This window comes from Neoarius graeffei, chromosome 1 (genome assembly GCF_027579695.1).
Source record: "Neoarius graeffei isolate fNeoGra1 chromosome 1, fNeoGra1.pri, whole genome shotgun sequence".
Taxonomy (NCBI): Eukaryota; Metazoa; Chordata; class Actinopteri; order Siluriformes; family Ariidae; genus Neoarius; species Neoarius graeffei.
Genome location: NC_083569.1, coordinates 68850695 through 68878004, shown reverse-complemented (window position 1 = coordinate 68878004; position 27310 = coordinate 68850695). Strand labels below are relative to the sequence as shown.

At 42.5% G+C, this 27310-nt stretch overlaps 1 protein-coding gene across 6 annotated transcripts in view; it reads left to right on the top strand.

The window, feature by feature from the left end:
• Positions 1–27310, top strand: part of arap2 (ArfGAP with RhoGAP domain, ankyrin repeat and PH domain 2) — a 184318-nt gene that overhangs the window by 50485 nt on the left and 106523 nt on the right. For all 6 annotated transcript variants that reach the window (XM_060916930.1, XM_060917332.1, XM_060917247.1 and 3 more), the window contains 4 exons: positions 2251–2357; positions 4107–4306; positions 21111–21196; positions 21534–21716. In XM_060916930.1, the coding sequence (XP_060772913.1) occupies positions 2251–2357; positions 4107–4306; positions 21111–21196; positions 21534–21716 (576 nt within the window). The remainder of the gene's footprint in view (positions 1–2250; positions 2358–4106; positions 4307–21110; positions 21197–21533; positions 21717–27310) is intronic.

Sequence of the window (27310 nt, the reverse complement as noted above, 5' to 3'; positions counted from 1 at the left end):
TCTTCCACATATAGTGGTGCTTGAAAGTTTGTGAACCCTTTAGAATTTTCTATATTTCTGCATAAATACGACCTAAAACATCGTCAGATTTTCACACAAGTCCTAAAAGTAGATAAAGAGAACCCAGTTAAACAAATGAGACAAAATATTATACTTGGTCATTTATTTATTGAGGAAAATGATTCAATATTACATATCTGTGAGTGGCAAAAGTATGTGAACCTCTAGGATTAGCAGATAATTTGAAGGTGAATTTAGAGTCAGGTGTTTTCAATCAATGGGATGACAATCAGGTGTGAGTGGGCACCCTGTTTTATTTAAAGAACAGGGATCGATCAAAGTCTGATCTTCACAACACATGTTTGTGGAAGTGTATCATGGCATGAACAAAGGAGATTTCTGAGGACCTCAGAAAAAGCGTTGTTGATGCTCATCAGGCTGGAAAAGGTTACAAAAGCATCTCTAAAGAGAGTTTGGACTTCACCAAGCCACAGTCAGACAGATTGTGTACAAATGGAGGAAATTCAAGACCATTGTTACCCTCCCCAGGAGTGGTCGACCAACAAAGATCACTTCAGGACCCCAGGGTAACTTCTAAGCAATTGAAGGCCTCTTTCACATTGGTTAATGTTCATGAGTCCACCATCAGGAGAACACTGACCAGCAATGGTGTGCATGGCAGGGTTGCAAGGAGAAAAAGCCACTGCTCTCTAAAAAGAACATTGCTGCTCGTCTACAGTTTGCTAAAGATCACGTGGACAAGCCAGAAGACTATTGGAAAAATGTTTTGGAGAAAGGAAAACACTGCATTCCAGCATAAGAACCTTATCCCATCTGTGAAACATGGTCGTGGTAGTATCATGGTTTGGGCCTGTTTTGCTGCATCTGGGCCAGGATGGCTTGCCATCATTGATGGAACAATGAATTCTGAATTATACCAGCCAATTCTAAAGGAAAATGCCAGGACGTCTGTCCATGAACTGAATCTCAAGAGAAGGTGGGTCATGCAGCAAAACAACGACCCATACATGTCAACCTTTGGTCAATCAAACCTGTATAACCCACCTCCAAAATCCGTATTTCCCTTATAAAATCCTTATAAGATGCAAATTAAAATAATTTACCTAAAATTTGAATGATAATTAACAATGATATATCCAAGTTACTTTTTATTCAATATTAATAACAGACCTTCAGAATGAATACAAAGCTCCAATGTCTGACAAAAACACAAATCATGGTTTGGGCCTGTTTTGCTGCATCTGGGCCAGGACGGCTTGCCATCATTGATGGAACAATGAATTCTGAATTATACCAGCAAATTCTAAAGGAAAATGCCAGGACATCTGTCCATGAACTGAATCTCAAGAGAAGGTGGGTCATGCAGCAAGACAACGACCCTAAGCACACAAGTCGTTCTACCAAAGAATGGTTAAAGAAGAATAAAGTTAATGTTTTGGAATGGCCAAGTCAAAGTCCTGACCTTAATCCCAGAGTTGAAGCTGTTCTGTACGGAGGAATGGGCTAAAATTCCTCCAAGCCGGTGTGCAGGACTGATCAACAGTTACCGCAAACGTTTAGTTGCAGTTATTGCTGCACAAGGGGGTCACACCAGATACTGAAAGTAAAGGTTCACATACTTTTGCCACTCACAGATATGTAACATTGGATCATTTTCCTCAATAAATAAATGACCAAGTATAATATTTTTGTCTCATTTGTTTAACTGGGTTCTCTTTATCTACTTTTAGGATTTGTGTGATAATCTGACAATATTTTCGGTCATATTTATGCAGAAACGTATAGAAAATTCTAAAGGGTTCACAAACTTTCAAGCACCACTGTACATAAGCTGACTGAAAGTATGCCATCTCTCCTGTCCAGAAAAAATACTTTTTCTCTCTTCGATACCTGACCGTGGATGGCTGTAGCATTGTTGGGAATCAAACTCCTGATGTGATGAACAAGTCTATATTCTTCCAGTACCGTATAGACCGAACCACAAAGAATTTTAGTGTAATATGATGTCTGTATCTGTAATGGACGCATAAATGGTCGATAAACTTGCTTATGTTTAGTGTTATGATACGTGAAATGCTACAACGCACTGTTTTAGCCTTTTCCTTGGTTTTGTGTTGAACTGTGCCGAGTTGAGCGTTTCGTAGTTAGGAATTAAAGTAATGTGGGGGAAGACTCCTAACTGACTGAAGCAACCTATAGCGTAACGTTGTGAATGTGATTCTGTTAAAGGACTTCAACACTGGCTTGGCCATCACCGTGGTGGATCTGAAGGCTGCCTTTGTCAAACACGTGGACCGTCGAGGCTTCGAGATCAACACCCCTTTCAAATCCTTCTGGTGAGTGGGTGAGAGTCTTGGCTATAAATTTTCAGTAATCGAGTGTTGAATCTACCAACTTGTTATTGAGAACAGGTAGGTAAATCCCTCAAAAAAATTAATGTGTCTTATAAATGACCTTGGAACTTTATCAGCTTCTTTAATATCTCTGCCTTTTCGACGTATAGCCACAGAAGTTTAATCATCCCGTTTTTCTCTGAAGGGAACGGCATGGAGATTTTGTGTACTTGTATGGGTTTACCCCAGTAGACAAGGAATTGCCCTATATATTTTTGGAATATGTTTAAACGGTTTGATGCAACATTTTAAAGAAGACCCATGATATTCCTGCTATTTTGGGATTAGCGAACTCGTAGGCAGTAGCGTTAACTAGCTAATGTTGTGTCAATGTGAGTCAAATGTATCCTCACACTTGAAAGTGTGATGCAGTTGGTGCATCGCTGCATTGATTTGCGCATTGAGGAGTTTTCTGGGAGTGTGCGGGGTGAGAACAGCAGCATTTCTTCTTTCAGTCTGTCAGAATAGCATTGTGTTCGAATCCAACCCTGAAGTTTAAATAATCGAGCAGCGCAACTTATGGGAAGTGTGATTAAAGAGCAGAATAAAATTAATTTGTGCCAAACGAAAGGCTTTGAAAACGTCTTTTGTCTGTACTTTAGAGTAAGAAGAGTGTGTGATAACTCGATGGTGTGAGATTTATTAGTGCCAGATGAAACACTTCTGATCCTTTTTCGACTTTGTTTTGGTAACACTTCTTCTAGTCACTCCCCCGCTGTGTGTGCGTCTTTCTCGCTCTCTCTCTCGCCTCAAACACTTCCTTGCTCATTACTGTTCTGTTTCTTTGATACGGCAATTGGAGCCACTTTCACTCGTTATTGATCTGTTTTCTTTTTCCCTTCCTTTACCCTTTCTATTCCTCTTTCAAGCAGCAGATTTGCTGAAGTACCCTCGCAGCAGTGTTGATGCACTTTGACCCCTCATGAGCAGCCATCCTCTGCATGGTGTCTGCCAGTGGTCGCATTATCCATCATCTTTGGGTTGCATCCCATTTTTAAATTAAGTTTAAAAGAAAAAAATGTTATGGTCTTTTAGCTGTACCCATCGAAAACCCATTTCTTTTATGCTTGTTTCTCGCTGAGCTGCACTGGTTAATATTTTTTGGGACACTTATTGATCTGCATGTATGCGCTTACAAACCGCCAAGGGACGTGCAAGTCGTTCAGTGTCCGCGTCGTCAACGTAATAGGAGTTTATTGCCGAAAACGAAGCATCAGAAATAAATTCTTGTCTTGAATCGCTTGGATTCATTAAATCTAATACCGTGGAGGTTCTGGGAATTAAAAATTGATTCCGAATCCTGACTTCTGAGTAGATGGTGTTTTTTTTTTTTTTGCAGTGCTTATTTGATCACTGCAAATCATGACACGAGCACTTTTGAAAGAGCAAATCTGGAGATTGTTCCACCCTGTCTTAGACACCTTGGAGAAGCATGGAGAAGAAAAATTACTAGCTTTCAACCTTGGCTCTGTTTTCTCGTTCTCTTTTCCTTCAGCTGGCTTTCATGTTCATTTTCCTTCTCTCTCTCACACATCCTGTCGTCTTGTATCTTTTTGCAGCCACTCAACTTTCTGTCTCTCTAAAAGTTTCCATTAAAAAAAGGGGAAAAAAAAGCTTGACCTGTATGTCTTCAGCTGGTTATAAAATACAAATTAATAATGAGGAGTTTCTGAAAAGAATCGATCATTTCAGTTTCACAGCCGAGTCCGAGCATGAGAGGGAAGAGTGGATCGAGGCAGTGCAGGAATCGATTGTTGAAACTCTGTCCAATTACGAGGTGGCCGAGAAGATTTGGTTCAACCAGTCGAACAGGAGCTGTGCCGACTGCCGAGCTTCCCATCCTGAGTGGGCCTCCATTAACCTCGGGGTGGTCATCTGTAAAATGTGTGCAGGTACGAACATGTCAAACAGCGCGCGCGCACACACTCTTCTACACTTCATGTACACATGCGTATTCTGTAAAGAACTGACTTCTTCAGCTGTAGCTGTATGATTTTCTGCATTATGTAAATCATGCAGATACAAGACCTTGTTCCCATTAAAACAACCAGAAGATGAGGAACTGTGATCTCCTTGGCTTTGACTGTGTAATAGTTTCAGAATTTCAGCAACTGCTGATCTCCTGGGTTTTTCACATACAACGGCTTCTAGAGTTTACACACAATGCTGCGTTAAAAATAAATAAATAAAAAAAATCCAAGTTTGAGTGTGGAAATGTCTTGATGATAAAAGGTCTGAGGAGAACGACCAGACTGGGTGAAGATGCAGGTGACGACACCATTTTTCTAATATTCAGTCATCCAGTTTTGGTTAACCTGTACCTGTAGTAACCTCAGAATAATGAATGAAGAGCTTTGACACATCATACATGATGAATCAGAGCTGGGAAGATCTGCCACTCAAACTTGTGGCTGGATATCTGCCTCAACTGACAACCAGCAGACAAATTCAAGTAACAGCCAAAACATTGAAAGAAAACAAAGCGTCGAACTAACAAATGCAGGGGAAAAAGCAAAACGCTTCGGTGAGAACTGGCAGCTAAAACGGACACCGCGTATTCTCAACCGGAAACCGAAGAAATGCGTCCGCCTCAGAGTTTGATCCGTCGTGCTAGAGTGTGTTCTGCAGTGCTTTTTCTTCTTACCACAGTCGCAGAGTGCTTATTTGTATTACCGTAGCTTTCCTGTCTGCTCGAACCAGCCTGGCCATGTACACACAGAATTACAATAACTAGTTCATTAGCGTAAGTTACTCTTGGGGAACTTTTTAGCAGCAAGTGTGTTCTGGGGTAATTTTTCCTCATCTTGTTAGTGATGCTCAGGGGTGGACAGTAACGAAGCACATTTACTTGAGTACTGTACTTAAGTACACTTTGAGTCTGTACTTTTTTTTTTGAAAACTTCACTACAACCCCGATTCCCAAAAAGTTGGGACAAAGAACAAATTGTAAATAAAAACGGAATGCAATAATTTATAAATCTCAAAAACTGATATTGTATTCACAATAGAACATAGACAACATATCAGATGTCGAAAGTGAGACATTTTGAAATTTCATGCCAAATATTGGCTCATTTGAAATTTCATGACAGCAACACATCTCAAAAAAGTTGGGACAGGGGCAATAAGAGGCTGGAAAAGTTAAAGGTACAAAAAAGGAACAGCTGGAGGACCAAATTGCAACTCATTAGGTCAATTGGCAATAGGTCATTAACATGACTGGGTATAAAAAGAGCATCTTGGAGTGGCAGCGGCTCTCAGAAGCAAAGATGGGAAGAGGATCACCAATCCCCCTAATTCTGCACCGACAAATAGTGGAGCAATATCAGAAAGGAGTTTGACAGTGTAAAATTGCAAAGAGTTTGAACATATCATCATCTACAGTGCATAATATCATCAAAAGATTCAGAGAATCTGGAAGAATCTCTGTGCGTAAGGGTCAAGGACGGAAAACCATACTGGGTGCCCGTGATCTTTGGGCCCTTAGACGGCACTGCATCACATACAGGCATGCTTCTGTATTGGAAATCACAAAATGGGCTCAGGAATATTTCCAGAGAACATCATCTGTGAACACAATTCACCGTGCCATCCGCCGTTGCCAGCTAAAACTCTATAGTTCAAAGAAGAAGCCGTATCTAAACATGATCCAGAAGCGCAGACGTCTTCTCTGGGCCAAGGCTCATTTAAAATGGACTGTGGCAAAGTGGAAAACTGTTCTCTGGTCAGACGAATCAAAATTTGAAGTTCTTTATGGAAATCAGGGACGCCGTGTCATTCAGACTAAAGAGGAGAAGGACGACCCAAGTTGTTCTCAGCGCTCAGTTCAGAAGCCTGCATCTCTGATGGTATGGGGTTGCATTAGTGTGTGTGGCATGAGCAGCTTACACATCTGGAAAGACACCATCAATGCTGAAAGGTATATCCAGGTTCTAGAGCAACATCTGCTCCCATCCAGACGACGTCACTTTCAGGGAAGACCTTGCATTTTCCAACATGACAATGCCAAACCACATACTGCATCAATTACAGCATCATGGCTGCGTAGAAGAAGGGTCCAGGTACTGAACTGGCCAGCCTGCAGTCCAGATCTTTCACCCATAGAAAACATTTAGCGCATCATAAAACGGAAGATACGATAAGAAAGACCTAAGATAGTTGAGCAACTAGAATCCTACATTAGACAAGAATGGGATAACATTCCTATCCCTAAACTTGAGCAACTTGTCTCCTCAGTCCCCAGACGTTTACAGACTGTTGTAAAGAGAAAAGGGGATGTCTCACAGTGGTAAACATGGCCTTGTCCCAACTTTTTTGAGATGTGTTGTTGTCATGAATTTAAAATTACCTAATTTTTCTCTTTAAATGATACATTTTCTCAGTTTAAACATTTGATATGTCATCTATGTTCTATTCTGAATAAAATATGGAATTTTGAAACTTCCACATCATTGCATTCCGTTTTTATTTACAATTTGTACTTTGTCCCAACTTTTTTGGAATTGGGGTTGTACATTTGAAAGGCAAATATCGTACTTTCTACTTCACTACATTTCTATCAAGGTCCTCGTTACTATGAAGCAGCTTTGAAAAAGTGGGTGTTTTTTCTTTTCTTTCCTAAAATGCGATTGATTTTTTTTTTTTTTCGCAGGTGGCACTGAGACAGCCTATCAGTAATCACTAGGGTCACGCCACGTCCATAGACTGTATAAAATCAAGATCATTGATTTCTCCGCAGCATTATTTAACACGATCAGTTGATGGCAGAATGGAAGGAGGCGGTTCTTCTGGAGAATGCACACACCCATGGCCATACCTAGAACCCATGTTTCAGTTTTCTGAAAGGATTAAAGAGTCGTTTCGTTTTAAACGTTTGCTTTGTTTACTGAAAACGAACCACATCACGGCCTACAGAACCTCGCCGTCCAACCTGCGGAAGCATATTGAGGTATATAAACATTTTATTCCAAGAGAAAGCTTGCAACGAAGTTATCCGTGCTTTTGGAGCCAGCGATAACACTACAATAGCTGTGCAGTCTGGTTAGTTAAATGACTTTCTATGGATTTGCCTGCCAAGTTGCCATCGCCTTGTCCATGGCTGACGTTAACACGCAGCTAGTTAACTTGGACGCTGTTAGTTAGCATGTAAAAACGGAGTTACGCTAACATGAATAACGTTAACTTATCTGTAGTCCTTTCAGAAATAGGTTTTAGCATAATCTTGCCAAATAAACAATGTAGAAATCTTTCTTTTCTAGTAATGTTAGCTACTTAATATGATTTCGAGTTTGAAAAGCGTTTGCTAGCGTCAAGTAGCGCTTCACTGACTAGCTCGCTTAACGTTAAACCACAATGATGGCACAGCATGTGTTCGTTCATATGCTGTATATGGTGTTAGTCATTGTGCAGTCCTAAGGAAAAAAGTTATATTCTTTATATTGTGTGTGTGATGCCCTCAATTTGGACAAAAAAGCAACATGTGTCATCCAGTGACTGTGTTGACTCAATGTTTCAGCATGTTGGATGAGAAGGGACGTATTTCCGATACGTTTTTTTTTTTCTAATTACATGAAGATTACATTAATGCCATTTAGCAGACTCTTTTATTCAGAGCGACACACAACGTACTCTGAGCAGTTGGGGGTTAGGTACCTTGCTCAAGGGCACTTCAGCCATTCCTGCTGGTCCAGGGAATCAAACCGGTGACCTTCTGGTCCCAAAACTGCTTCTCTAACAATTATGCCATGTCTCGTACCAGTCAAAAGTTTGTAAACCCCTACTCCTTCATAGTGGGGTTCCTCCCCCCCATGTGTTGACTATTTTCTACATTGTAGAACAATAATGAGGACATCAAAACTATGAAATAACATCTGGAATGTTATATGGAATTATGTGCTAAAAAAAAACACGGCGGTGTAGTGGTTAGCACTGTCGCCTCACAGCAAAAAGGTCCGGGTTCGAGCCCCGTGGCCGGCGAGGGCCTTTCTGTGCGGAGTTTGCATGTTCTCCCCGTGTCCGTGTGGGTTTCCTCTGGGTGCTCCGGTTTCCCCCACAGTCCAAAGACATGCAGGTTAGGTTAACATGAAGTGGCCTTGGGCTGAGGTGCCCTTGAGTGAGGTACTTAACCCCTAGCTGCTCCCCAGACGCTGTAGTGTGGCTGCCCACTGCTCTGGGTGTGTGCGCGTGCGTGTGTTCACTGCTTCAGATAGGTTAAATGCAGAGGATAAATCTCACTGTGCTTGAAGTGTGCATGTGACAGGGTTGTTTTTTTTTTTTTTTTTCACGGTCCGGTTTCCATCAAATCATGCACTCTGACTCGCAAGCGGTCCGGAATCATACCTGTCAACTTTGAGGTTTGAAAAAAAGGGATATTTCCCAGATTTTTAACTCAAAATAAGGGAAAATTTCGGAAAGTCATACCCTTCACCAAAAGTGGGTGTGTAGTTGAATGGGAGGCAATTTTCTGTCTAGTATTTGTGATTTCCTGTACTCTGGTGCATGTTGGTGATAGCCAAGACCCAAACTCAATATGCTTATGGTTTATAGAGTGCATTTGTGAATAAACTATACATCTATTTTTATTTGCTTTCAGTGGTACCAGTTATTTCCCAAATTAAGGGGTAAAATACGTATCTTATGTTAAAATAAGAAAGGTCATTATATAACCAGTCAGTAAATTCAATTCCATTGCAATTTATTATGGTTTTACCATAATCATGGCCTCGGAACGATAGATAGATAGATGGATAGATAGAGTAATAAAGAGTAATATAAAATATTAAACCAAGAGTGATTTAAAATGGGTAGGTTTCAGATAGAAAATAAAATAGACAATGAGTGGATAAAACAGTTAATTCACTAATTAGTTTACACTAGGCTATTTATGAGGTCTTAGCCAGGACATACTTAATGTAAACATGTGTAGCTTACCTTTGATTATTTGGGAGGCTTTCGTTTTCCCCATGGAAAATTTCTTTGCGATGGAAGAGTCTGGGAACATTCCAGCCACGCACTTGTTGAAATCATCAAAGAAAGAGAGGCTAATATTTTTCTTAGCTATTAGCATCGCCATCTTCACCTCAGACCTAATCAGTGTTGCCAGATACTGCTGACGTTTTCCAGCCCAAAATATGTTCAAAACCCGCCAAAATGCACTTGAAACCGCCCAATCTGGCAACACTGGACCTAATCACTTGTTCAGCCTCGCCTCCGGACGTAGTTCTGTAATTACTGATGCCTGAGAGGGCGGGGACGTGAATTCATGGCCCGACTTCCTGCTGTAAACTCCTGTCAGAGGCGCGTCATGAATTCTGGACCTACCGACTTTTTTATATTGTGAAAATACGGGACTTTTATATAATGTCAAAATACGGGATATTTTCGTGAAAATAAAAAAACGGGAAGACAGCGGGAAATAAGTCAAAATAAGGGATTTCCCGGGAAAAACGGGAGGGTTGACAGGTATGTCCGGAATCCTACGGTCCGGACCCCAGTTACAGACCTTTGGCGACTCGCTTGTTCACAACAACAAAGTAGCAATTTTTTGTCAATGTTTATTTTCGCGTTTCTCAGTATAACAGCATTAATTTTACAGCATGGATAGCGATAACGACAGTGTTCACAACGAAAGTGAGTTTTACTGCCCTGAGGAAGAAGAAATAAAAGAAAACATTTCAGGAGAAAGCTAAAAACCTCTAACTGTTGCTAACGCCGAGCAATTCCAGCAGTTTATTGAGGAGCAAAGGCAGTGCTTAATTTGTGAAGTGGGAGGTCCCGGAACGCAGGAGGTGGGTGGGTCCGGCGACTCAAAAAAAAAAAAGGCGGGGGGCGGTTTACTATAACTTTATGCACACACGCCTATTGCATGACATGTATTGCAACAGCACCAGTTATCAAATCCTGGACAACAATGGACAACGCTCAGAATGTTCTCCAAACAGGCACTCAAGTTCACTCTCGCTCTCCACACATATGTTAAGGCAGGGGTCGGGAACCTTTTTGGCTGAGAGAGCCATGAAAGCCACATATTTTCAAATGCATTTTCATGAGAGCCATATATAAAAAGTGACGCCGAATATAACTAAAATGTATTTTTACGTATGACCAACAATTTGAGTGTGATATATTCTTTTTCATAATGAAGAGGCTCTTGACATGCCGTCTTCCTCCTGTCCCCCGCTGAATATTTTGACGCAAACGTAGCTTGGCGTGTTTCGAAGTGCCGCTTTATTTCATTGCTTCATCGATGCAATCTTGTCATTGTGTAGGCCTATTGGACACAAAGCAGGACCCTCTCACCCCACAAAGGCGAATTCCTCTGTCCATTCCTGTTGAAATGTACGGTAGCCTACCAGTCACCTTTTTTCCCTTTTCACCATGTTCTTTGTCAAAAGGTTTTGCTTTGCGGACAGCTAACTGACTTTTTCATTAAATGGAGGTGTACTTCTTGATCTCAATGTGAGCTGATTAATCTGCGAGCCAGATGCAGTCACCAAAAGAGCCACATCTGGCTCCCGAGCCATTGCAGACCCCTGCGTTAAGGCAACAACTGGATCAACAATTAACAAATCAAACACAGGTTACAATATATTGATGGCCATAATAAAACACAGCAGAGTAAAGACTTAATCTTGCTTGTGTATCTGACTGAGATTATAAAGAAAGTAAATAAAATGGTCCTGGCACTTGCACCCACAACGCAGCCCCATAGACCGTAGAACGCATTTGAACAATAGACCTACCATGTGTCAACCGACCCGGCAGTGGCATCGCTTGGCAAAAAAAATAAAAAAAATAAAATAAATATCAGACATTATGATCTTAGAAAACGCTTTAGTGACGAACAGTTACAGACAGTAATATGTCGTGATATGTTATAAAATATTATTTTTTATTAGGCTATATATTAAATTGTATATTAAATTTATCTTCTAAAATAACACTGTACTCATATCACAACCGGTTTATTTCACCATTGGAGATCAGATCACACAAGACATGAGTTAAATGACTCATTTTAAGGATTTAAGTAGGGTATTTAAAAGCATAGCCTAGGATTTCAAGCATATTTCAAGTTTACAAGCAGTGCCAGCAAACATAAGCGCAATCAATTCAAATAATAGTTAAGAAATAGAGTTTACAAAACAAGTTGGAGAATTCATTTTAAGGATTCAAGTAGCAGCCGCAAGTGCAATCGATTCAAGTAATGGGTAAGTAATAACGGGTTTTTAAAAAGTGACGTGAACCACTTTTTCTTTTTCAAGTAACACGGTTAATTCTTTTCTTAAGTAATGAGTTGACACGTAACGTTTTTTTTTCAGGGCAGCGATCCGCCTACACCCTTCACATAGTCAAGGATTTGTTCTGTAACTGGGATTGCTCGCAGGTGGTCGGCAGGTTCAGGATGCGCCGGCGCTTTGCAGCCCATTGTAGCTCTCTCGGGTTGCTCCATCATGGGTGGGATCCTGCGCTGCCTGTGTAAAATGTCTGTAGAGGGCAGGGTAACATTTAGGATCTGGCTTTCCTGGGACTTTGAAAAATTTTAGTAAGCTTTCTTGTTTTTTTGCCATTTTTTCCACAGCGCAAGCTAACGGCTACAAAAAACCTGGTGTTCTATTGAGCGGAAGTATACACCCCATGTCCCCCCCCCTTCCCCTTTTGCATAGATTTTGTGGATGTCATAGGAGAGAAATCAACAACAGATATCAAAATCAAAACCCAACACTAAAATTATTTACTTATTTGTTTGATTTTTTTTCCCTTTGTGATGGTCACGGAGGTGATCTGATCCATTTAAATAGCTGCCGGAACACTGAATGAAATGAAAATAACCGCCGGATCCCCACGACGGAGGTTCCGGATCTTGTTCCGTTATGTTCTGGCTCAAATTAAGCAAAGGGCAGAAAACGCAACAAAAAAGACAACCTATGACCTCAGTCTTTGGGAAGTTCTGTCGAAACATAAATGAAGGTCGAAAGGTGGAAGACGTACCTGGCGAAGAACTAAACATGTTGCTGTGCAACTTTTTCATGTCCGCAACCAAGAAAAATGGCGACGTGTACGAGCCGTCCTCGCTCACGTCTTTCCAGAGGAGTATCCAGCGCTATCTGAATCTGTCTGGCTCAAAACTAAATATCTTCACGGACCCTGAGGCCCTGTTTACATTATTTCGAATCAGCGGATCATCAGATTAACGTTTTAAAAACGATTCGCGTACACACACAATTTCTGTGCCCGCAACAAAACCGTTCCCCGTGCACACAGCAACGCCAATACACAGATACGCTAATCACATGACTAATTAGATGGCACGTCACATGATCCCAGTGCATAACGGGCATGCGCAAGTCACTCACCACTTGCAAGTGGAAGGATGTCGTTGTAAAAAATGAAGTATGCCAGTCTGTTATCGGCGGTACTGGTACTACAATGATGCCTTTTTTACACCGTGTATGGCCTTCGTGTTTATGCTAGAAGGATCTAACAGTGTTCGGTACACTCTTCACCTCGCAGAACGGCCGTTTTTTGCGATTACAACAAGACTATTTAGTGCTACGGTAACCAGCACACTTCCTGTATTGCTCATTCACTTAATGACTTCCTCAACACACTTCCTGTATTGCTCATTCACACGACCAACGTGGCATGACCAACGCCAGCGAATCAGGAAGGTGGATGTCACAGTGACGTTGTCCAATGACGACGTCAGCTAGAGCTCAGCACTGCGCATCCTCGTTCCTCAATGTTTACACAGCACTGGCTCAGATACGTACTGGGTTGAATATGTGGGCCCTGGCGGATTCAAACTGTTCCGCCTGTGGAGTCGTTTTCCGGCGTTTTAATGTGCACGGACAGTGCATCTGCAACGAAAACGATACGGTCTAATGTAAACACTACCTGAATTCAACGAGTCAAGAGAAGTCCTTGTGGCCTGTAAACGGCAGTTGGTCAAGGTTTTCACGAAAGGAAACCGTCCACAAGCAGCCAGGGTGTGTTTTTGATGAGCTTGTAGCAGGTTTGTGTTAGGGTTTTGCTGGGATTCGAACCTGGTTCGCTGGTGTGATAATCCAGCAAACCCCCACTCGGCCACCAGGGGGATGACTCAAATGCAGAGGCGTGAGGCGGAAGTAGAAAAAGTATCAAAAGGTTTATTTACAATATTTACAAAAATCCAAAAAGCTCAGAAGATGAAGGGAAAAAATAAGAAATATCCAAAGTACAAAATAAAAGCCAAAAAACAGAAAAGAAAAGGCAAAAATACCAATGCTCAGAAGATCCAAAGACACAGTAAATACTAGGTCCAAAAAGCAAAGCAAATTGCAAAACCAAAAAGACAAGGAACACAGTACAGAGGAAACTGGAGCTAAACATAACAGCACAAAGACTCCGTGACAAGAGGACTGAACTCAGGGGTATAAATACACAAACTAAAATAGGCCACAGGTGACACTAATGAGGACTAGGTGGGGCACAAGACACATGGAAAACAACAAACATAAAACACAAACAGTGGCGGCCTCTAGAGGCCAAAACAAACATGACAAGAAAATGAAATAACAGCGGCCTCTAGAGGCCAAAACAGTCCCGGTCCTAACAGGACCCCCCCCCAGGAGCATCTCCTGACGTTCCCAGGGCGATCCGGATGTGCCGAATGGAAGTCCCGACACAGTTCTTTATCTAAAACGTCCTGAGCGGGAACCCAGCAGCGCTCCTCAGGACCATAGCCCTCCCAGTCCACAAGATATTGCAGCCTGCCACGGACCTGGCGGGAGTCAAGCAGGCAATGCACAGTGAACACAGTCTGACCCTGGAAGATGCGGGGGGGTGGGGGGTTCCTAGGGGCAGGGGCATACGTGGACGTCAGTACGGGCCGCAACAGGGAAACATGGAATGTGGGGTTGATCCTCAGAGTCCGGGGCAACTGGAGCCGGTAGGAGACAGGGTTCACCCTGCGCACCACCTTGAAGGGACCAATGTAGCGAGGAGCCAGCTTGCGGTTCTCCACCCGCAGCGGAAGGTCCTTAGTGGACAGCCAAACCCGCTGCCCAGGGCGGAAAGCGTGGGCAGGTCTTCTATGGCGGTTGGCCTGAGTCTGGTTGGTTCTGGAGGTCTGGATGAGAGAGGGAAAACAGTCTGCCACGAGGAGGGGTAGTCCCAGGGAGCAAGTCGATGGCACAGTCGTAGGCCCGGTGCGGAGGAAGAACGGCGGCCCTGCTCTTGCTGAAGACCTCCTTGAGATCCCAGTACTCTGTGGGAACTTGAGATAACTCCGGTGAGATCAGGGGGCTCGGCAGGAGACACAGGAGAGCTAGAGAGCAGACAAGAGGCATGGCATGCAGGGCCCCATTCCACAACCTGGCTTGTTACGCAGTCTATGCGAGGGTTGTGGCGAGTAAGCCAAGGAAGGCCTAGAATCACTGGGAACTCTGGTGAAGGAATCAGGTGCAGGGATATTTCTTCCTTGTGACCTTGAGACTGGAGGAAGACTGGAGAAGTTACTTGGGTGACTCTTCCATCACCTAAGGCTTGGCCATCCAGGGCAGACACAGTGGGACTTCAAGAGGTGCAGTCGGGACATTGATACTTTGGGCGAAGTGAATATCCATAAAGTTCCCAGCCGCCCCTGAGTCTAACAAAGCTTGACAAGAGTGGATAGACTCACCCCAGGAGATGGAGACCGGGATGTAGATTCCTTGGCCAGGGAGTACAGGAGAGAGGGTAGGCCCCGTCACAACCCTCCCTCGGCTGGACGGGGCGGTCCTTTTCCCGAGAGTTCAGGACATGATGCTCGGAAGTGACCAGGCTTGCCACAGTAGATGCAGCACTTGTCCCTCCTTCTGCGCTCCCTCTCAGATGCGGAGAGGCGAGTACGACCCACTTGCATGGGTTCTGAACAGTCACTGGAGGAGGTAGACGGGCTCCAGGTAGAGGTAGGGAGGCGGGGGGGGGCTCAGGACTTGGCGGCGTTCTCTCATCCTGTTGTCCAGACGAGTAGAATGTGAGATGAGAGTTTCGAGGTCACTTGGGCATCCAATAGAGGCCAGGCCGTCCTTGATGGGGTCAGACAGACCATGGTGGAAGGCTGACACCAGGGCAGTCTCGTTCCATCCACTTACTGCTGCGAGCGTTCGGAACGAGATGGCGTAATCTGCGACTCTTCCTCCTTGCCGGATGGACATGAACTTTCTGGCTGCGTCGGTACTGATGTCCGCCTGGTCGAAGACCCGAAGCATCTCCTCAGTAAATAGTTCAAAATCAGAGCACTCGGGTCAGAGCACCCTGTCTCTGCCAGATAGCTGTTGCCCAAGCTCGTGCCTTACCAGCTAACAAGGTTATCACAAAGGCGATCTTGCGGCGATCCGTAGTGTAGGTGGTAGGCTGTAGCTCAAAGGTAAGTTGGCACTGGGTAAGGAACTCCCAGCACTCACCGTGCTTGCCGTCATACCTCTGTGGTGCAGGAAGGCTGGGTTCGCGAGGTGAAGGAGACAGTGTGGCGGGAGGCACTGGAGCAGGAACAGGAGCTGGATCAGGATGAGGAGATACAGGCAGAGGTGTCAGCTGTGCCAGGGTTTTCCCAATTTGCTGAAGCAGTTCCTCGTGGCAAGCAAGGGCCTCACGTTGGCTGGTTAGCGTTCGTCCATGAGCTTCCATGGTCGCTCCGAAGCGTGTCAAAGCTGCCATAATTCCCTGAAGGTTGGCCGGGTAGACAGTTGAAGCAGCCTCTGCTGAGTCGGTCATGACGGAGTCTTTCTGTTAAGGTTTTGCTGGGATTCGAACCTGGTTCGCTGGTGTGATAATCCAGCAAACCCCCACTAGGCCACCAGGGGGATGACTCAAATGCAGAGGCGTGAGGTGGAAGTATCAAAAGGTATATTTACAAAAATCCAAAAAGCTCAGAAGATGAAGGGAAAAAATAAGAAATATCCAAAGTACAAAATAAAAGCCAAAAAACCAGAAAAGAAAAGGCAAAAATACCAACGCTCAGAAGATCCAAAAACACAGTAAATACTAGGTCCAAAAAGCAAAGCGCAAAACCAAAAAGACAAGGAACACGGTACAGAGGAAACTGGAGCTAAACATAACAGCACAAAGACTCCGTGACAAGAGGACTGAACTCAGGGGTATAAATACACAAACTAAAATAGGCCACAGGTGACACTAATGAGGACTAGGCGGGGCACAAGACACATGGAAAACAACAAACATAAAACACAGAAACAGTGGCGGCCTCTAGAGGCCAAAACAAACATGACAAGGAAATGAAATAACAGCGGCCTCTAGAGGCCAAAACAGTCCCAGTCCTAACAGTTTGTTCTAAATATGGTTTCCCTTTTGGGCGTGCTAATTTTCTGTTAGAATTTGGTAAAGAAAAAAATATATATATATATTATTTACCAGCTTAAGGTCTGTCGGTATTGTGAAATATCGTGACCTCGGCCTAGAAAATACTGACCTCGGCCCAAAAGCCTCGGTCAGTATTTTCAAGACCTCGATCACGGTATTTCACGATACGGACCAACCTTAAGCTGGTAAATAATATACGTTTCTTCTTCTTCTTTTGCACACTATTGGCGTTATCTTAACCAGCTTCATGAGGTCGTCACCTGGAACGCTTTTCAATTAACATGCATGCCTCGTCAAAAGTTAATTAGTGCAATTTCTTGCCTTCTTAATGCAGTAAATAATAAAAATACAGTAAACAGCTCTATTCCGCAACTGTAGTAATCCATATTCTGTCAAGAAGCGCTCAGCTAAGTAAAGAGGAACGACATCCATCATTACTTTAAGACATGAAGGGTCTTTTTAATTAATAGCAATAAAGTAAAACCATTGAATTCGAAGGCGTGTCCAAACTTTTTGTCTGGTACAATAGATGCAGGTAGCCTCAAATTAAAGCTGACTTTAACCTCATTTTATTCAGTGTTTCATTTCAACATGCTGCAGTTGAGAGCCAAAACAACATCATCAGTCATTGTCCAATTAGTTGCAGACTGCATTGCATAATGCTAAGCCATGGTGGAGTTACCATGGTTACAGAGATTTATTTTATCAAATATGATTCACTCAATTTCCTCTTCTGATAGAGCTTGCACTCTTTAACCCGGTCTGGAGCATCTAGCGTTCGTTGTCGAGAGTAAAATAATCATACGTTGCTGAACTGTCCATATTAAAAGAAGTAAAGCTGAGCCTGTTCTTTTTCAAAGGTTGTCGAGCAAAGCCGGTAAACGCGATGACGAGCTCGGTGCGAGCAAGCACTTGGATGTTTAAAGGATGCAGCACCCTGGGCTGAATCTCTGTTTTTGTTTAATTACTTTTAACTTTGTCGGTGATGACGTCAAGCTGGAGATGGAGAGAGGGAAGGAAAGGGGAGAATTTGTGTGTGTGTGTGTGTGTGTGTGTGTGTGGCTAATGATTTAGACAAATGCAATGCAGCAGGGAGAAGTAAAAATGCGGCCTGGAGAAAAGAAGAAGAATGAGCAGTGCTTTTGTATGTTTAAGTTGTAACGTGCGGAGGTTGCAGTGGATGATTTCTGGGGCTCAGCTACTTTTTCATCGGACAAAATGGCATCATGCTTTGAGAGAAGAAGCCACTGAAGGATAGTAATTTAGAATTACATTTACAAATCTTATAATGCACCCCTTCTACCGTTGCCATTTCTCTTTTTTATTTTTTATTTTTTTCCACTTCCCATGCCCTGTCTCAGGCTTTTTGACAGTTATTGAGGTGCTCTTCCCTCCCCTGGTGCAACTGCAATAAGCTCTCTACATCAAATGTTGAGATAATGGACATCCCTCCGGTACAAACTCCTGTTTCCATAGGAACACTTTCTTCCTTTTTTTTTTTTTTCTTTTTTCTTTTTTTCCCCTCTCTTCAGTTTCAACACTGTTAATAATGTTTTTCCTGCTTACTATTGGAGGAAGCTGACCTGTGCTGAACTTTGTGTGTTTCTCTCGATATTTTTTAAATTTAAATCCATTTCATAATTAAATGCTGGTTGTGGTTTTTTTTTTTTTAATGAACGTTTATTGATACAATCTCAGAAATGGATTGTTGCCTTCCGTGATCACATTGTGTTTTTGCTATATTTATTATGTCTGTTAAACACACCAAGCATGCTAGAGGAGTTTGCAAAGGCTCGACATTGAAGCCAAATTTAAAATGCAGACACTTCTCAGTCACATTAGATTTTTCGACATCTTTGATGGCATGCGAGGTCTCCATATTATCGCTAATTACACAAGAGGAGCTGCTTAATCCATATTCATATAAAGTCTTTCTCCCGATGTTTAATTCATCTGTTTTTCTCATAAACAACGACAATGACGCCTCAAGTTCAGCTAAGCAAACACAGGCCAACAAACACAATTAATTACTCATGATTCATTTGCAATTAATGCCTTTTTATGCCTTTCATTTGCAATTAGAGCTGTGACGAGTGAGAAATAAGGTCTTGAAATGGATGGGATTAGTGTGATAATGAGTTACAGCTGAAGCAGAGTGCACGGGATAGGGCGCTGTGCGTTTTCAAGCCTTTTTTTTTTTTTCTCCCCCAGTTTCATTGTTTTTGGTTTGAAAGACAAAAATGTTGACATTAGTAATTGACATTTAAAAATATCACTTAAATGCCAATATTAGGAATGTAGCGTTTTGGTTATGAGATGCATATGAAATCACCGTAACAAGCCAGACTGAAGCATTTTTAATTGCCTTTTCAAAAAAATTTATTTATTTGCATCTAACTTCACTTTTAAGATATTCCATCCCAGAAAAGCAATCACAAAGGGAGAGAAACATATGGAATCAATTTTGTGCCAAAATGTTCATACAATACTTTTGAAATATCAAACAAAAACGACAAATCAAAATACAAAAAAACCCCAAAAAGTCAATTTTTTTAGACTGGCAAACAAATTATTCATGTAATCGTGCAAAATATCAGTCTATTACTCTTCAGAAACCTTTTATTTTTGTTCCGCGTCTTTCTCAGTTTTGTTTGACGTCATTTATTTTGGTTGCGATTCCAGCTTTCTCGTTTGCGCTCCCTGACTTTTTGCTGGCGGTTTTGGCACAAACTTCACGTGTGGGTGGGCTGTCCAGGAGTGCATTCCCATTGGCTAACTTGTGTTTGACTGACAGCTACGCTCAGCCATTCCCTACTCGGATTCTGGCGGACTGTTTGGCGAGTGACCGATCCATTGACGGTAAACAAGGATCGAGTGGACTTCAGTGGCGACTATGATATTGAATTAATTCAACAGAGTGTAAATTCAATATCACAGTCGCCACTGAAGTCCACTCGATCCTTGTTTACCGTCAATGGATCGGTCACTCGCCAAACAGTCCGCCAGAATCCGAGTAGGGAATGGCTGAGCGTAGCTGTCAGTCAAACACAAGTTAGCCGATGGGAATGCGTTCCTGGACAGCCCGCCCACACGTGAAGTTTGTGCCAAAACCGCAAGCAAAAAGTCAGGGAGCGCAAACGAGAAAGCTGGAATCGCAACCAAAATAAATTACGTCAAACAAAACTGAGAAAGACGCGGAACAAAAATAAAAGGTTTCTGAAGAGTAACAGACTATTTTGCACGATTACACGAATAATTTGTTTGCCAGTCTAAAAAAATTGACTTTTTTTGTATTTTGATTTGTCGTTTTTGTTTGATATTTCAAAAGTATTGTATGAACATTTTGGCACAAAATTGATTCCATAGAAACATGACATGCATTACAAACACAGACAATACTGCTTTTAATTTGTGACATGAGGCCAACGCGCCACACTGAAAAACAAAATCATCATTGCATTGCTCAATCCATTCCTTTATCTCTTTAGTCAAAATGAAGCAGCGGTTTTTAAATTTATTTTTCCCCCTATTATATTAATGGCATTTAGCAAATGCTCTTATCCAGAGAGATGTACAACATGCCCAGAGCAGCCTGGGGTTAGATACCTTGCTCAAGGGCACTTCATCCATTCCTACTGGTCGAGGGAATCGAACCGGCGTCCTTTTGGCCCCAAAGCTGCTTCTCTAACCGTTAGGCCATGGCTTCCCCATGTCTGTTTTTTTTTTGGGGGGGGGCTTAAAGACAATCCCCATCTTCATGCCAGAGGTGAATGTAATTCCATGTTGCATTGCATTTCATTTTCATCAATGTGTCGTAGCCATGCCATACTGAAATGCAATCACTGTACAATCTCAGTTAAGCCATACTCGAGGGCATGGGCGTGATCAGAGAAGGTCCAAAGGACCCCAGAATGTCGTTTTTCCACCAGGTGGTGGTTCTATCTGTATAAATAATGCCCTTTGTTGACTCATTGTATCTTTTTTGTTCCCACTGGAATCGTCACGCTTTTCAGCAATGCTACTAAAACAATAGATTTGACTAGGAGCTGTAGGACCATCATAGAAAGAGGATTTCAGCCAGAAATTTTCGCTACTAACAAAAAGTATGCGGGTAGTAGGGCAATTGGCCTTTCCTATCATGCTAACTGGCTCTGACCTATCGTTAAGATCAGCATTTTGAGATAAGGATTGGGTATTTAATTATATCTCCACGTCTGATCAGTATCTGTCTGACCTGAGTGCTTTAACTGCTGTAGCTCCCCCCGAGAGTCCGGCCAGAGATCCGTGCCTTTATGAGATCTGTGGTAACCTTTTGAACTTCTGTGTGTGTGTGTGTGTGTGTACTGCTCACAGGTCAACATCGGTTCCTGGGCTCCGGTATCTCCCAGGTGAGGAGTCTGAAGGTGGACAGCAGCATTTGGACCAATGAACTGGTGGAGGTAAGTAAAAGTAAGGGTTGGGGAAATATCGCCAAGATATCATATCTCTGTATTCAGATGGTTTCATGATGCACGTTATCTATTGCTAGCAGCATCCCAGCAAAACTGCAGTGTCAATAAAAAAAAAAATCCTAAAACAAACAAACAGGGTCAGTGTTGTATAAGCCATGCTGGTTGCTTTGGTGTTCATAGAAAAGCATGTTGTGCAGTGATTTATCACAATATCAGTATCATAATGTCTTTACTGGCGAGTCTGAGTAGCAATCCATCTGGCGTTAATCCAGATGGATTGCTGCTGAATTACTTATGTGTTTTGATTCATTTGTTTGCTTTCAAGCTCTTTTTGGAAGTTGGAAACGAGAACGCCAACAAATTCTGGGCTGCCAATCTTCCGCCGGAGGACGAGATTCACAAGGGGGCGTTGCCAGAGCAGCGTGCAATCTTTCACCGCAGGAAGTACAGAGAAAGGAAGTATAGGAAAGTTCTGGAAGGAATGAACAGCCAGGAGGAGCTCAACCAGGTGTGTGTGTGGGGGATGCGTTTCCATTTGTACTTTGTATGCTCCATCCATGTGGCTTTTTTTTTTTTTTTTTTTGGTGGCCTTTGACATTGTGGTGTTATTTCTGTACCTTGTTAAAAGGCCCATTAGTGGTGTCATTTATTTTGTGGGCACACGCGTGCATTTTACCTGGTAGCCCAGGTGTTAAACTGGGGTTGCCATGGTAACTGTTCCACAGATTTGTGGAATACACGACCCAAAATGCAGCTGCAAACAATCGAGCTGAGCAAACACAGTTCTGCACCCAGGCTCTAGTTTGCCATTGCACCTCAAAAAAATAATGAAAAAAATCTGTGAGAAATGAATTTTGTTGTGAATAAAAGCGCAGCAGGATAGCTTAGTAGCTTCTTTTTGCTTTTGAAGCGTGTGCAGTATTTGACTGTCTGCCTGCGTTTCGGCAGGGTGTGGCGTTTTTGTTCAGGATAACAACTGTGTAAGTGTCTTTGGCGAAGTTATTTTCTTCGTTGCCAGCATCGCCTTGAATCAACAAGGCTTCTGATTCTCACACTGATGAGCAGGGGAAAAGGGGAGAGAGTGTGTGTGTGAGAGAGAGAGAGAGATCATCATGTAAGATGAACGTGATGCAGAATTGTCTAGGGTGAGAGTATGATGAGTGAGTGTGTGTCTCAATGAAACAGAAAAGATTAGGTGCATGCAGTGGTAAGATTGTATACGTAATACGCAGCATTGGATAAACCTTTTGAATTTGTTAAGCTGATCTTCAGTTCTTAGGGTTTTCATTTTGTAAAGTAGCAGTGTATGCATGTGCATTCAAGGATATTTTGAAAAAGAATTTTCATCTTAAAACAATAGATTTCTATGTAGAAACTCGTATTGAATCAAGCACCAGCGTCCTTCATTACACACTATGATTATAGTTGTATTTTACCGCACTATCTGCTTTTACTGAACTTTTATACACGATTCAGCTCTGAACATCCAGTCGAATATGCTCATTGGCCACTTTAATAGGAACCTGTTCTTGATTCTCGCACTACGTTCAGACTGCAACCTGAAACGACCCATATCCGATTTGTTGTGAAATCCGATTTTTTTATTAGGCCGTTCATATTACCAATTATATGAGACTTGTATGCGATCTCCAGTATGAACGGAAAACGACCCAAAAGTGTCCCGCATGCGCAAATTGACACATAATAAGCACATCTACGTAATACGTAAACAAAAAAAAGCGCACTCTTCATGTTTAATGATTTTTTTTGTTTGTTTGTTTGTTTAATTATCTGGTTAAAGTGTGAGGTCTCGTGTGTGTTTTTATTTCTGAACTGAAATGAAAACGTGTAGCCTGGTAACGAGGGTTGACTCCTAAATGTCTCTCTAATTTCTATATAAGTGCACTACATGTTACTAGGAAGTAATGGATTTTTAAACTCTATATAGTGCACTTGAGGGCGGCACGGTGGTGTAGTGGTTAGCGCTGTCGCCTCACAGCAAGAAGGTCCGGGTTCGAGCCCCGTGGCCGGCGAGGGCCTTTCTGTGCGGAGTTTGCATGTTCTCCCCGTGTCCGTGTGGGTTTCCTCCGGGTGCTCCGGTTTCCCCCACAGTCCAAAGACATGCAGGTTAGGTTAACTGGTGACTCTAAATTGACCGTAGGTGTGAATGTGAGTGTGAATGGTTGTCTGTGTCTATGTGTCAGCCCTGTGATGACCTGGCGACTTGTCCAGGGTGTACCCCGCCTTTCGCCCGTAGTCAGCTGGGATAGGCTCCAGCTCGCCTGCGACCCTGTAGGACAGGATAAAGTGGCCACAGATAATGAGATGAGATATGAGAGTGCACTCGAGCTTCAGTAGGCAGTCGTTTGGGATACGGCCGCTGTATTACCAAACTCTTAATTCAGGCTTAATAATTTGCACATATTTATTTCGTCATATTAATAAACTTTTTCTACATTTTTATAAATATTTATTTAGATTGTTTATAGCCAGCTGAATTCTGCAACTTCTCTCAGCGCTGGCTCAAGGTGCATAAACACCAGTGCAGTTTGCTATGGAGATGAGGCGAGACCTGGCGATGTGGTTTTTGTGGCGGCGGCGGAACTCGCACAATAATCTGATTAATGTGGGCAGCAGACTAATGAGACCGAAGGTGTCAAATTACTGGAAATTTCCAGAACAATCTTATAATCTTGTAATACAGGATGGTTTAAGTTATAAATCAGTTATAGAAACTGTTTTATTTAATCAGGCTAACAGATAAACATCCAGGTTCCTACCAAATCCACCATTAGCTTGATCAATTCTATAAAAGTCTATTTAAATTCTGAAAACTGTACAAATGTTGTTGTTGTTGTTGTTTTCCACCAAAGAGGCGGGATTAGCCAACGCAGAATAGTGACGTTTGTCTCTTGTTGATGACGTGTAGGTCACATGAATGCGACCTGTCCGGTCAGACTGCAGTCGCATGTGAAAATAATGGATATGCATCGGAATTAGGACCACGTATCCAAGCGGCCTGGGTCGCATGTGAAAAAAATCGGATCTGTGTCGTTCAGATTGTCAATAACAAATCGGATACAGGTCGCATATGGGCAAAAAAATCGGATATGGGTCGTTTCAGGGTGCAGTCTGAACGTAGTCTAAGATTCCTGTTCTTGGCTGCAGGAGTGGAACCCAATGTGGTTTTCTCCTGTTGCATGCCGAGATGCTTTTCTGCTCACCATGGGTGTAAAGAGTTGCTATGAGTTACTATATCCTTCTTGGCAGCTTGAACCGATCTGACCATTTTCCTCTGGCCTCTCTTAACAAGCTGTTTCCACCCACAGAACTTTCGCTCACTCTGGTTTTTTTTTTTTTTGCACCATTGTGTATAAACTCTAGAGACTGTTGTGTGTGAAAACCCCAGGAGATCCGCCGTTTCTGAAACACTCAAACCAACACCCGTGCCACAGTGAAAGAAAGTCGCACTTTGAGATCACAATTTTTCCAGTTCTGACGTTTGAAGTGAACATTAACTGAAGCTCTTGATTCGTATCTGCATGATTTGATGCACTGCGCTGCTGTCAAGGGATCGGCTGATTTTAGATGACTGCATACAACAGCAGGTGGATGGGTGTTCCTAATAAAGTGGCCAGTGTGTATATGTATTAAATTGTGTATACAGTTCTTTATTGTCTGACTTGTTTATCTTGTTTGTTTGTGTGTGTGTCTGCAGGAATTGGCTTGCTTTTAAGCCCTAATCCATGCAGTTATATAAAATGCCTGTGTGAAATGTGTTTTTGTGTGTGTTTTGGGAGGGTGTTGCTGGCTGTCTGGAAGTCCTTGTTCTCTGTCGGATTAGGCCTGTTTGGGGTGGATCAATAGGGTACGCGAGCTGCAGCTTTTCGCATGAAAGGCAGCGTTAGGTAGCATTACACTGGCTCTCTCTCTGTCTGTGTCTGAAGCCATCTGCACTATTCTGTTTATCGACCGTCTCTTTTCCCATCACATTTTAATTGGCCTGCCTGCATTCCTTTTGCCGAAGCCCTGTTTCCTTTCAAATGCTGTCCTCGACTATTATTTAGGTGTCTGTGGCAAGAAAGTGGGGCTCTTGCAGGGTTTTTACAAAAGATTTCCTTCCCGGAATATCAAGTGTTGGGAAGAATGGGTTGGTTTTAGCTCTTGGAAAGGAAAAGCATGTGCTATGAAGCAGAGTGATGAACCACATCTGGTTAATCATACTAAACATCATCATGAAATGAATTTTTAACAAATAATTTTAGTTCATTGGAGTGCGCAGATTGCGCCAAGTATGAAACCTATCATCGCTGAAGCTCTTCGGAGTTAGAGCTGGATGCATGACAGGCAAGTGTTAGTTTGTCATCTGATATGCAAATAGAGATCATGCAGCACTGCATTACCAAGGGAAAGGGTGGGCATGTGTAAGGTTAAAGGTGTTGCCAATTGCGTATTCATAGAATCAAAAAAAAAAATTTTTTTTAAATGAGTGTAAAAATGTAGGAGCTTTTGAATCTCGTTGTACTGTCTAAATTGCATTTATTTGTGAAACGGCTCCATCAATCTTTTTTTTTTTTTTTTAATTATGAAATTTAGAAACATTACGGTGTCTAGAACCAATTTTGGATTCATTTAATTTAACCTAATAACAGCTCCTGGATCTGTGGATTTCTCAGGGAGCTCATAAATTGATCTTGCCATAGAGCTGCTGGAGTGTACAACCCAGTACTCTCCCAACTCTTCCTTTGTGTGGATTTTCTAGCCTAGTAAACTAGACCCAACTGCCTAGCGGCCAAAAATATTTTTGCCTAGCGAGTGGGTCTAGCCTCGCACCATATAAACAAAAACACCCCGGGCATCAAATCGTGCCCGCCAATCACAACGCAAGGTTTTTGTTTGGATTCTTTGGGCGGGCTTTTGCAGGAGTGACGACAAAGCTGCGTGACGCTGGAGAAAGCACAACAGGAAAGATGGCTACGGCTAGTGAACAGCGCGCGTTTGACTCCGCTTTGGAATCAGTTTTAGAAGAATTAGACTTGGAGTTTTTGTTGAAACATGAGCAGGAAGAGGCTCTCCGCTCATTCCTTTTCAAGAAGGACGTTTTTGCTGTTTTGCCGACTGGCTATGGCAAAAGTCTGATCTACCAGCTGGCTCCGCTCGTAGCCAAAAGGATGGGGCTAGTTTGTGCAGTACGAAGAATTAATAAACAGCTTTGAAACATTACTTTTTGATTGTTTCTTATTTTCCCGTTATTTTAAATTTAAGGGAAATTATTTCACTAAACACCACTAAATAAAAACTCTCAAAAACAGTTTAAGCAAACCGTTGAAAAACACTTGGAAAAAAATGTGTATGTGGTACAGACTCCAAACTTGTGGTCATTATCTCCAAACTTCTTAATATCTAGAACCTGTTTATTAATTAATACGCATTTTGAAAAATTATTTATTTCAAGGTCTCCTCCACTGCTTTCTGTCGCTCTGACTACGTCACAGTCACTGTTGCGCTGATTGGTCAGAGCGTTGGCCTATACGCACAGAGACCGTTTGAAAGACAGCGGTTTGTTCCTCCTACCTGCTTCAGAAATGTCTACGGATCGAGGCCAGACTAAATATTCACATTTAGTCTGGCTTGCCAGGCTATGGATTTTCATGTGTGAAGCACACAATTGTCTAGAATGTCTGTCTGTCTTTCTATGCTGTAGCATTACAATTTCCCTTCTCCAGAATGAAGAGGCCCAAGCATGTTCCAGCATGATAATGCTCCTGTGCACAAAGTGAGGGCCACGAAGACATGTTTTGGCAAGATTGGAGCGGGAGAACTTGAGTGGCCTGCAAGGAACAACGCTCCTCGTTTCTTAAACACTCATGTCAGAAGACGTATCCTGTGGTCATGGAAAAGATGTTACCGTGTTTGCAGAAGGGTCAAATTATTGGCGAACAACGAAAACAACTCGGGAGATTGCTGAAATTACTGGAATTGAGTTAAGGATTCTACAGTATTGTACATGATGATTTAAAAACCTCGAAGGACGGTGCTGAACTGTCAACTTAGTTGGAGCTCAGTTCAATTCTTGAAGTCAAATTGTAGAAAAAAAAAAAG